The sequence below is a fragment of the Gracilinanus agilis genome, chromosome 1 (assembly GCF_016433145.1).
Source record: "Gracilinanus agilis isolate LMUSP501 chromosome 1, AgileGrace, whole genome shotgun sequence".
Lineage (NCBI taxonomy): Eukaryota > Metazoa > Chordata > Mammalia > Didelphimorphia > Didelphidae > Gracilinanus > Gracilinanus agilis.
In genome coordinates, this window is record NC_058130.1 from 423421497 (window position 1) to 423434404 (window position 12908).

The 12908-nt window shown below is 35.9% G+C and overlaps 1 protein-coding gene across 1 annotated transcript in view; it reads left to right on the forward strand.

Moving 5' to 3' along the window:
• Window positions 1-1154: 1154 nt before the first annotated feature.
• Window positions 1155-12908, forward strand: part of AHRR (aryl-hydrocarbon receptor repressor) — a 55673-nt gene continuing 43919 nt past the window's right edge. The window contains exons 1-2 of the mRNA XM_044681749.1: window positions 1155-1231; window positions 4415-4523. Coding sequence (XP_044537684.1) covers window positions 1155-1231; window positions 4415-4523 — 186 coding nt within the window. The remainder of the gene's footprint in view (window positions 1232-4414; window positions 4524-12908) is intronic.

The following is a 12908-nucleotide window of genomic DNA, read 5'->3' on the forward strand; positions in this document are numbered from 1 at the left end:
TCTCAGGTGATCAGAAACGAGGAAGAGTCCCTAAAACAATATCAATAAGGAGTAGAATCACAGTTTTGTTTTCTACACTCTTACCATCCATTTTAGAATTGATACTAAGTATTGGTTCCAATACAGAAGAGAAGCAAGAGCTAGGCAATGGGGGTTAAGACTTGCCCAGGGTCACACTTGGGGGGTGTCTGTGGCCAGATTTGAGCCCGGGACTTCCCATCTCCAGGCCTAGCTCTCTATCTCACCTAGCTGCCCCCAGAATCACAGTTTTATTTTAAAGACCCTTACCTTCTGTCTGATAGTTAATACTCTGTTTTGGTTCCAAGGCAGAAAAGGAATAAGGAGTAGGCAATGGGCATTAAGTGATTTGCTTAGGATCACACAGCTCAGAAGAGGACCTCCTGTCTCTAGGCCTGACTCTCAGTCCACTGCACCACCTAGCTGTCCCCAGGAATTAGTTTTAATGGGAGGGAGAGTGGGTCTAAAATAGTAGAGGAAACTCTGCACCAGCACATTAGAGAGTGGAAGAATAGGGAACAGAAAAAAAAAAGAGAAGAACCATAAATCTGCAGCTTAAAGACAAGTTTAAGGTACTTCCTGAAGAGGAAGGAGCTGGATGTTTGGAGGGTGAAGCTTCTCTTGGTATTATGAGAAAAGATAGAGCAGACTCATTGGTGCCATAAAGGAAGAGATGATCCAGTAAGTATCAGAAGAAGAGGAGTGGTGGTTGGTTTCTCCCTACTAAGGCATCTGTTGATCAACCCAATAATAGTAGAGAGCTCTGTTGTCCTAAGATACAAGAGAACATCCCTAAGCCTGTCAAAACATATGACTACTATTCACTTCTGGTGATTCACAACTTTTTTTTTTATAGAAAGCAAGTTTATTTCTGCAAAAGTGGTACCTTATTGTCTGTATATGGAGCAGGGATGTGGGGGAAACAGAGACAACAGAGAGGAGGCAGAGCTGCTCCCTTATTATTTGGCTTCTCTTTTCCTTTGCTGAAGAGAATGAATAACCTTTGGACTGGAAAGGTCTGAACCACAATGAAAGGCTAATAGAGTTGATAATCAATATAAATAAGGAAATAGTTAGATACATTAAGGATACCTAGTTGCACATGATAAAATCAAGTCATTCAGACCAGATCGACTATGTCATCAGATACTCATGTTATTCCTGGAGGTAAGAGGCTCATTCATTCCCTCCTAGATCCTGAGGCCACAGCTATGTAAGCAAAAGGCAAATAATACATGCTCTCCTAAGCAGGAAATCTAGGAATATTGTTATACAAAAATTCTTAAAGGAATGGATGGACCCTTCCATCCTTCTGTGAGGAAACCTGTCAAGAAAAAAGAAACCCTAGGTAGAAAGGTTTGGGGTGAAAATGGATTCTTGGAAGAGATATTCCAAGAGTAAGTCATGATGGATAACACGCATTTACTTATTTGCTTGTTAAATTTCAATAGTTGACTCACCAGTGTCCTTGCAAGCTAGATAAAAGAGTTCTGAAAACCCCAAGAGGTAAGCAAACTCCAAGATCAGAAATGGATACAAATAAGCCTCGTCTGGAAAGGAACACAACAGTCCTTATTTTAATGCTTTTGTCTCTTGAGGATTCTTTAGAGAGAACAACAAATGTTCTTCTTAAAAACAGACAATGATATTGGCACCAAATGTAGCGCAATAGGTGATTTGTGCAAGAAGAATGTGAAAGTCTCCTTTTTAAAAATAATATTTGATCTGATATTTCTAAAGTGCTTTATACTTGCCAAGTACTTTTATACCCCAGAACCAAATAATGCAGCTATATAGTGCAGTGGATAGAATCCCCAGGACCTGGAGTCAAAAAGGCCTGAGTTCAACTGTGACCTTAGACACTAGCTGTATGACCCATGGCAAGTCACTGAATCTGGCTTTAGTTTCCTCATCTGTAAAAATGGGAATAATAATAGTACCTACCTCCCAGGATTATTGTGAGGATCAAATGAGGTAATAATTGTTAGGCACTTAGCACAGTGCCTGGCACATTGTAAGCACTATGTAAATGTTCACTATTATTATTATTATTATTATTAGTTTCTAGGTATTCTTAAAATAAATAATCTTGGAGAAGTCAAAATCAGGCACTCTATGTTGGACAGAAGATGCCCATTTTATAGTTTCTTCAGAGAAAAGTTTGTAGGTACAATATAGTCATCTATGGTGGATGGCTACAAAAAAGCAGCTATGGAGAAACTAGAGGTCAGTATGGACTAAAAGAGCAGTACCCAGGTTTCCAAAGTAGCATCTTTTTCTGCATCTTTTGCTTTCATTGATCTTTTTGTATTTGCCAACTTACCCCCTTCCTGCCATCAAACTCTCCTTGAAACAAAGGAAAGCAATAAAACAAAGCCCTCTAATGTATGAACCTTATCTGACAGACTCTTAAAACCAGACAATGATGTTGTTCCTGAGCCATGGAAGGAATGTTTCATCATCTCTGGGACCCAGCATTAATTTACTGAACCCATTGTTGACTTTCCTTGTGATCTAAGGCATGAAATATATTTGTACCTTCAGTTACCCAGAAATAAAATAGAGACAATAGTATTTATTTTCTCTTAGGATTTATTTTTATTTTTAATTTTAAGTTTCACATTCTCTCTCTCCTTCCACTGCATCTCCCACCCATTAAGAAGGCAAGAAATATGAAACTCTTTTATACATATGAAGTCATGCAAAACATATTTCCACATTAACCATGTTGTTTTGGCCTAGAATTGATGGGCATATTCTATGTAGTATTGCTTGAAATGATTAGTAGCAGAGTTCCTTAGACAGAAAAGAGGCCTATTTATCGATATGACAAAAAACTGTATCAGAATCCCAGAAGCAATGAAATAAGCATAGGCCATGAAATACTCATTGATCTTCCTTTGCATTATATTTTACCATCAGTTATAGTTATTGAAGTATAATAGAGGGAAGTGTGGTTCCAGTAGACTTGCTGTTTACTTAAATATATATTTCAGTCAAACAATGCCACTAACACCAGCACTACCACTCCAACTCCCTAGAGCAGAAAGTGTATAAAAAGGAAAAATCAACCAACGGGAAAGTGAAAATTTAATTTTTACTTCATTGTCTCTTGTCTTTTATAATTTTTATTCACCAGCAAAAACACAGATGGCTTTAGCCAAGTGGAGCTCCACCCCAATTCCCATGCCACCTATTAATGGTTTAGGGTTGAAATGTGGTTTTGTAAGTGGTGCTGATGAATATAATAACAAAGAAATGATTGAAAACGTACTCTTTATAAAGGCAAATGGATGCCATTTTATATTCTGCAGGATTCCAGTTAGTCAACAGGATGTATTAAGTGTTTACAGAGTGCCAGGCATTGTGCTAAGTGCTGGGGATTAAGACAAAGGCAGAAGTATGGTCCCTGACTTAAAGGAGTTCCTACTCCAATAGGGGAAGTGACATCAAAATAACTAGGTACAGGGGCAGCCAGGTACTTCAGTGAATAGGTGTGGAGTTGGAGGTCCTGGGTTCAAATTTGGATTCAGACACTAACTCTGTGATCCTGGGCAAGTCACTTAAATCCAATGGCCTAACTGTTACTGCTCTTCTAATTTGGGACAGATAATTAATATCAATTCTATGCCAGAAGTTAAAGGTTGCTTTTTTAAAACTAACTAGGGTTTTATAAGATATATACAGAATAAATGGAAGGTAATCTCAGAGAGGAAGGCCTTCTACATATTATAATCTGAATTTAGTGTTGAAAGAAGCAAGAGAAACTAAGAGACAGAAGTGAAGAGAGAATATATTTCAGTCATGAGGGATAGCCAAGACAAAGGCATTGATATGATAAGTGGGGGTGACACATTTAAGAAGATCAAATAAGCCCCAAATAGCTGGGTCATAGAATGTAGTGAGGGAAGAAAAGTTGTAGAAGGACTAGAAACAGAAAACAAACAAAAAACGGAAACCAAGGAAACATTTAAATATGAATAACCAACTGGTATAAGGGAAAAGACAGGTAAGAAAGGGATCAGCTGATGAAAAGCCTTAAATGCCAAAGAGAAGATTTTCTGTTTGATACAGGAGGTAATTGGGAACCATTGGAGTCTGTTGAGTGAACTCAACCTCTCCGCTCTGTTTTTGGAAAATTGTTGGCAAGTGAATGAAAGATGGATTGGAATGGGAAGAGGGAGATTTGAGGCAGGTGATCAATTGGAAAGCTCTTCCATTAGTCCAAATGAGAAGTTTTTAGGGCTTGAATAAAGGAGGTAGCTGCATGAGTAAAAAGAACCGGATACATATAAAAAAGTTGTTGTGAAGGTAGAAATCTCAAGATTTGGAATAGGATATGTGTCATGATTAAGAATGAATTCAGTAGCATTTTCTGATGTTTAAATAATTTCAGATTTATTATTCTTTTCCAGTCTCTTAATGGATTTGCTCTGGTGGTGAGTGCAGAAGGAATGATATTTTATGCATCATCAACAATCGTGGACTACCTGGGCTTTCATCAGGTAAAAGGAGAAACCTTTTAAAAACTCTCCCCATTTTTTTTTATTAATGATAGAGCCAACTTTGTGAATGTTGAATAGTTTTAAGCTTTTTGAAGATTCTCCCTATCTCCCCACAATGATTTCTGTATTTGCTTTTCCTCATTGTGAATTTCTTTGGGATTAAAATACTTTTTGTACAGCTAAGTCTCCTCTTAGGATAATTGTTGTCAGAGTACAAGTTTTTCTCAGAATACTTTTTGGGACCATCACAGGGACATTTAAAGGAATTACTGAATTTAGAGGTCCAGCTCATTGGTAGGGTTATGTAATCAGCAGAATTTCCTTGTCTCCTCTTCTGCTCACTATTCCCTTTCTGTCAACAAGATTTCATTTGAGCTTAGAAGGAACATTTTTAGAATCCCCATTTTAGGGCATTAATAGATTTCCTTTTTTCTTAGAATTTGGGAGAGGATGGAAGAAAACCATGCTGGGCAGTCAACATACCAAATTTTTAGCCTCGTATATTTAGTTCCGACAAAAGATAATCTATCAATAAGCATTTATTATGCATTTACTATGTGCCAGGCCCTATGCTAAGCTCTTGGGATACAAAGACAAAATTGAAACATTCCTTGCCTCAAAGAGCATTCTAATAGGGTAGATGACATAGGAGTAAATATGGACTGTGTAGAATAGTGATGGTGAACCTATGGCATGGGTACCAACAACAGCACACAGCACTCACTGTGGGCATGTAGCCACCTTCCCCCCCCCCCCCCACACTCAGAAATTACTAGAAAGGCAGAGGAACTCTGGAGGAGCTGTTCCCTTCCTCCTCTCCATCATGCCTGATGACATTTTTCACATCCCCCACCTCTCTGCCTAGCAGCCCAATAGGAGCACACAGGGGGTGAGGTGGGCAACTCATAGGCAGCAGAGCTGGAAGGGAGCAGAGACCTCAGGCCACTCCCCTCTCTCTATATATACGCTACACTGAGGACATACCTCACTTCACCTACTCCTCTGCCCAGAAGCTTAATGGGAGTACTTCCTCCCTTCCATGAGTAGGGTAAGGGGCGGGGCAGGGATCACCCAACACTCAATGGAGGGAGGGGCACAGCATGCCATCTCTGAGGGGGACCAGCATAGCACTAGGTCTGGGGGAGTGGGATGGGGATGAGGTCTGGAACTCCATCTCTAAAAGGTTCACCATCACTGGTGTAGAAGATAAATACAAATAAGTTTGGGAAGGAGAACCCTGGAAGCTACGGATGAGGAGGGAAGTTGAAGTGGGGAGATAAGAGAGAATTCATGAAGGAGGTGGCATTTGATCTTATTCTTGAAAGAAATCAGAGATTCTAAGAAGCAGAGGTGAGGGGAGAATGCATGTCAGATAGCCAATCAAAAGGCAAGAAGATGGGAGGAGCATTATGTATGCAGAACAGTAGATGGGGAGTAAAGAATGATACAAATAATATAATATATGATATTCTCTCCTAAGGATAGTAGCTATATCCTTTCTTTGGGGCTGAAGAATCTTTCTGCCTCAGGTTTCTCTGTTCTTCAGTCCATCTTTCTGACACAGTAGCCAAAATGATTTGCCTAAAGCACAGTTCTGATCATGCCAATCCTCCCTTCACCAGTTAACAAACTCCAGTGGCTCCCTATTACCATGTGGATCAAATATCCTCAAATGAAGCAAGATCTTGACTTCTCCTGGGGGTGCCTTTTGAATGTCATTTCCAGCTATTCAGAAAATCTAGATCATCATGTGGTTAACAGGCAGGAAACAGAATTACAGAATGTAATTACATTAGAGAAAGTCTGCACATGCTCCAAATTAGGGAGCAGGTCACTCCCATTATATATCATTATGATTTTTTGGAATCAGTCTACCCAGTATCTTTGATGTGGGAGATTACTGCACCTGAGAACCACCCCTTCATTTTAATGAAAAGGTTAGAAATATGGGAAGGAACTAAGTTATAAAGAGTTTTAAATGTCAAAAATAGAAATATTTATATTTAATCCTCATAATAATAGGGAATCACTGGAGTTTGTTTATTATTAGTGAAGGGAGGATTCACATTATCAGAATTGTGCATTAGGAAAAACATTTTGGCAACTGCTTAAGGAGGATGGACTGGAATAAGGAGAGATTTGAGGCAAAGAGAACAAATAGAAGACTTCCCGGTAGTCCTGAGAAGAGAGGAGCAATAGCTGTGTTAAAAAAGGAGAAGACATATATGAGAGGATGTAGATGAAGAAAGAATGAGATTTCACATTCTGTTAGAAATGTACTGTGAGGGAGAGTGAAGAACTGAGAGTAACACTGAGGTTACAAACCTGAGTGGCTGGAAGGATAGTGGTGTACTTGATCGGAAAGAAAATTTGGAAGTAGGGGGCAAGAAAATTTCTATTTTGGACAACCCAATAACTTTCCAAATGTCACTTCATTCAGATTTAGCACTGAAATTATGATTTGTTTGGAGATGTGTTAGGATTTACAGAGCTAAAGAGATAATACGCAGAAATATGATGGGCACAATTAGAAGAAGTAAGTAATTGAAGCTTCTGGGCTTTGATAACTATGTATATATGTCTTCTCACAGTTGGAAATTAGGACCCTCCTTTAAAAGAATCTTGAGTTCTTGCCACAGATTCTCTACTGTTGTCAACAGTGACACTAATTCTCAACAAAGAGGTAGTCAAGTTCCCTGGAACCTTAGGAACCATCATTTTGAACTATCATCAAAAAGTAAATAGCTGCATTGAGAATTCTAAACAGGCATTTTAGCTTAAACTCAATTTAAAAGGTAACTTTATTAACATTTGGATCAAAGATAACTTCATGGAAATACTTTAGATTCAAACTACCAGTAAACATTATCCCCATATTCAGTCACCAGGTCCTTTATTTGTCATCTTTACGATAGTGAATCTTTATAGAACTTTACATTAGGGAAGTATAAAGACATCATTTTTATTTTAGTGGCAGCTGCTGTAACCAAAATCATCAGGCTATTTTTGGCATGCTTCAAAAAAGCTCCACATGTATTGTTAAACATAACCAGGTCACTCCAAGGCTCCAGGTCAACGTTAGAGCCATCCAGTTCTCTGGGACCACCTTGGAGACATGGATCACAGAGCTGTCAAGATCCGCTCTTTGTAGTTTGGTTCACTCACTCCAAATGTCCAGTCCATTGCCAAATCTTGTCACTTCCAACTTCACAACATTTCTCATTTCTGTTGGTTCTCTCACTCCTATAGCCACTACCATAATTCAAGCCTTTATCATTTCTCTCCATTATGATCGCAGTAGCCTTCTAACTGGTCTGCCTGCCTGAAATACCTCCTCACTTCATCCCATCCTCTACTCGACTGCCAAAGTGATTTTCCTAAAGGACAAGTCTAGCCATGCTTACTCTTTCCCTCAAAAAACTCCTCTAGGATAAAATATTTCCTCCTTACCATGTAAAGCTCTTCATAATCTGGTTCCTTCCTACTGTTCCATTCTTTTAATATACTTCTCTTCTTCACATATTCTGTGATACTGTTACAGTGGCCTCCTTGATGTTCTGTACATATGACACTCCATCTTTCATCTCTGTGGCTTACCCTGCCATCCACCGTGGCTGTAATGTTCTTCTCTCACTTCTGCCTCTGCCTTTATCTAATAGCTCAAGACCTATCTTCTGTAGGAACCCTGTCCCAGTCCTTCCAGCTGCTAGTTCCTTCCCCACTGAAAATACCTTCTGTATACATTTTATATATCTTGCATGCACCCATCTCGTATATTGTGTCTCCCACTAGAATGTGTATTCGTTGAGGGCAGAGACTATTTTTGCCATTTTTAGTATCCCATGCTTTTAGAATACTCTCCGATATGTAGTACTGTGCTTGGTGACTAATTTGGATGAAGCCTCGTCCAAAAGAGAGGAAGAGGACAAGACCAGGGTTTCATTACAAATTTTTTATTTAATAAAAATATATTTTGTTCTAGTGGCCCTTTTTACTTGATCTCCTCCCTCTTCTCCACCCCCACGGACATTATTTTAAAATAATTCAAATTTATCATGACAAAGAATGGGTTACAGTGCTGGCTTATTTATTATATCTCTTTTCACTTATAAATGAAGGAAATTTGAGTATCTAAGATATCATGACTACTGTCTTCAATTTGTATTGTGAAATTAATACATTTTTGAAAAAGTGGAAAAATTGGTTTTAACATCCACACAAAATAACTAGGATTGTAAATTAATAGATATAATTATAAAATATATTTTTTATTTTCTAATTTCTCCAACTCACCAAATTTGAATTGAGTACTATAAAAATACTTGTGAAGGAGGTTCTCCATGTCTTTTATGGCTATTGTCTACCAGAATAAGACTTTCACCTTGGAAGTTTGTGAATTATTTTTAAAATGTTAATATATATTTTGTTTTTTACCAATTACATGTAATAACAAAATTCCACACAAGTTTTCCTAAGTTATATGATCCAACTTATCTCCTTCCCTCCCTTCCCTTCCCTGTCCCAGTGCTGGCAGGTCATATTTCCATATTGTTCATTTTTGTGAGTAATCTTATAAAACCAAAATCCTACAACATAAACCCAAATAAACAATTACAAAATCATATACTTTCATCTTCATTCTGACTCTAATAGTTCTTTCTTTGGAGGTGGATAGCATTTTTTGTCCTAAGTCCTTCAGAATTGTCCTGGATCGTTGCATTGCCAATAATAGCTAAGTCTATCACAGTTGATCATTCCACAATGTTGTTGTTACTGTATAAAATGTTTTCCTACTTCTGCTTATTGCACAAGTTTGTGAATTGTTACTATGTTTGTAAATCATAAGAACAATCTCACTGGACACTGAAAAAAATTTCATGAATTAATTTCAAGGTTTGGATGATAATATTTAATCTAATGAATAAAACAGTGAATGGGAACATTAGATAATATATATATTTCTCAGCACCTCATAGTACTTTCAGAAAAACAGACCAGGAATTAGGGCACAAATAAGTTAAAAGTAAATATAAAAAGAAAAGAAATACGAAACACATCTTTTATGGACCACAACATAATAAAAAGTAACTAGAGCAAAGAGCACAAACAAAAGATAGAGATCTAAATGGAGACTTAATAATGACTTCCTTAATAATGAGGGAACAAAGAACAAATCATAGAAACAATAACTATACTAATGAGAATAAAAATGATGAGACAGTGTGCCAATATTTCTGTTAGGCAGCCAAAGCAATACTCAGAGGAAAATTTCTAACCCTGACAAGATACATTAACAAAATTTTAAAAGAGGATTAATGAACTAAAAAATGAAATTTTAAAAAGAAGAAAAGACATATACAGAATAAGCAAACTGGGGAACTTTTGAAAAACTGGAAATTTTTTTAAAAATAGGAAAATTATTAGAAATAGAAAAAACAATTTTAAAAAGATGATAGACTTAATAAACCAAACTGAAAGCTGATTATTTGAAAACACTAATTCTGGAATTGGTAAGCCCTTAGCTAACCTAGTTTAAAAGGGAGAGTTAGTGAATGAAATTAACAAATTAAAAAAAAAGAAAATGAAATCACAACAGAAATGAAACAAAAAGAAATATCAGGATCTACTAAGCAGAAATGAGAATCCAAACAAAATGGGTTTTCATCTGCCAAAATATAAAGTTCCCATATTAGCAGAACACCAAATATAGATGTTTAACACTCCAAATTCAAAAAAAGGAAATTGAATTAGATATTAACATCTGTTCCATGTGGATTTATAGAAGGTTGCAAAACAAATATAAAGAATAGTTAAAACTTATAATAACTAAAATTACTCTAAGAATTAATAAAAACAAAGTCTTTACTACCTTTTTTTAAAGTAAAATACAATCCTAATTTCAAACTAGGGAAAGAAAAATGAAGAAAGAGGACTATAGACCTACATAATTAAAGAATATTGATTCAAAAATTTTAAATGAAATCTTGGTTAAAAAAGACTATTATAATATGTATCCAAAATATTGTTCAAAATGATCAAGTTATAATTGTATCAGGGATACCACAAGGGTTCAACATTAGGAAAACAGTTAATACAATCATATTCAAAACAAAAACATCTAAAACCATTACATATCAATTGACAAAAAAAGAATTTTTTACAAAGTAAAATACTTATTTATTCTAAAAATCTCTAAATATAAGCATAGAAGTACTATTTTTTAAAAATACAATAAAAACTATGTGTGTAAAAACATGAAATATATTCCCAGGCATGTAGGAAGAAAGCAAAGATGCCTTCCTTCTCCTCTATTATTTGAAAAAATTCTAGAACTTCTAGCAATAGCAATAAAACTAGGGAGAGAAATTAAAGGCATAAAGAAGGATGAGAACTGATGACATAATTATTTATGTAAAAGTTCTAGAGAATCAAAAGAAACAAATTATAACAGAGGTTTTAGTAAACTGAGAGAATACAAGATACACCCCAAATCAGCAGACTTTCTACATAGCAATAATAAAATACAGGAGGAAATAATAGAAAAGATATTACATTCAACAAAAACCATGAGATGCATAATATCTCTGTAAGTCAGTCTACCATAGCATACTCAAAACCTTACGTATACAAAACATTCCTTAAAGCAGGGTTTCATAATCTGATATCCACAAACCCTTTATAGGGATTTGTGAACTTGGAAGGGAAAAAAATGACATCTTTAGTTTTCAGTAATCTCTCACTATGATTTGTCATTTCCTTCAATTATTATTTTTTTAAAAAAACCATGAAACAAACAACCCAAAGGTATTCTGAGAAGAGGTCCATAGGCTTCAATAGATTGACAAAGGAGTACACAGTATATAAAAAATTAAGAAGCCTTGCCTTAAAGAAATAAAGAATTCAGATAGCCAGAGGAATCATCACTGTTTCTGGCTAAGCTGCAATAATAGAATACATCAATTTACAGATTAAACAATAAACCCATAAAATTACTGAAAACATTTTATAAACCTAAATAAAATGATAACAAAATGCATTTGAAAGAAACAAAAACTCTAGAATCTCAAGGATATGACAAAATAATGAGGAAAAAAGTAGGAATGATGGAGAAATAATGCCTTCAGACCTTAAATTATACTATACATGAATCATGTTCTAAACTATTTAGTATTGATTAATAAATAGAAAATAGAATCAATACGTAGAAAATAGCAGGTCAATGGAACAGACTAGATCAGGAAAAAATAGGAACAACTGAATTCAATAACCTAGTGATCAGAAACCTAAAAATATAAATTATTTAAGGACAAATTCTGTTTTTGACAAGAGATGCTGGGGAAATTGGAGTTTGGCAAAAATTAGGTTTTAGATCAAAATCTTATGTTACAAAAAGCTCACAATGGATAAAAGACTTGGATAGTAAAAATGATATTACAAAAATTAAAAGTTAATCCTATCAGATACATTTCATAACTATAACTTCTTTTTTTTTTAAACTCTTAACTTCTGTGTATTGGCTCCTAGGTAGAAGTGTGGTAAGGGTGGGCAATGGGAATCAAGTGACTTGCCCAGGGTCACACAGCTGGGAAGTGTCTGAGGCTGGCTTTGAACCTAGGACCTCCTATCTCTAGGGCTGGCTCTCAATCCACTGAGCTACCCAGCTGCCCCATAACTAAAACTTATTAAAGAATTCTTAACCAAACAAGGGATAGAGTTGATCACAAAAGAGAAAACTGATCACTTAGACTACATTAAATGGAATTTCCATGAATAATACTAACACATCTTTGAAAAGAAGGGCAAGAGTCAACTAGGGAAAATATTTGTTTCAGTCATTTCTGATATCCAAGATATATAGGAAATTAGCAATGTATGAGACCAAAAGCCATTCCCTATAGTGTAAGTGGTCAGAACATATGAACAACACTTTTCAAAAGTATCACAAACTTTTAATCATTTGAATGATCAAGTGAAATCACTAAAAATAAAGAGAAATCAAATTCAGAACAATTCTTAGGTTTCACCCCACGCCCAGAAAAATAGCAAAGATGACAAAAAATGCCAAATGTCATTGTTGGGGAGATTGTAGAAAGACACTAATAATAAACTATTGGTAGAGTTGTAAATTGGTCCAACCATTTGGGAAAGCAATTTGCAGTTGTTTAGAAAGTGACTAAAATAGCCTTACCCTTTGACCTTGAGATCTGGCACATAGTAGGCACTTAATAAATGTTGATTGATTGATTGATTGATTGAAATTTGACTGTTAGCCATATACTTCAAAGAGGTCAAAGATAAGGAGAAAACAACCAGGCAGGCCAAAGTATTTAAAGCAGCAAATTTTGTAGTAGCAAAGAACTGAAAACAAAGATGATGCCCATCAAT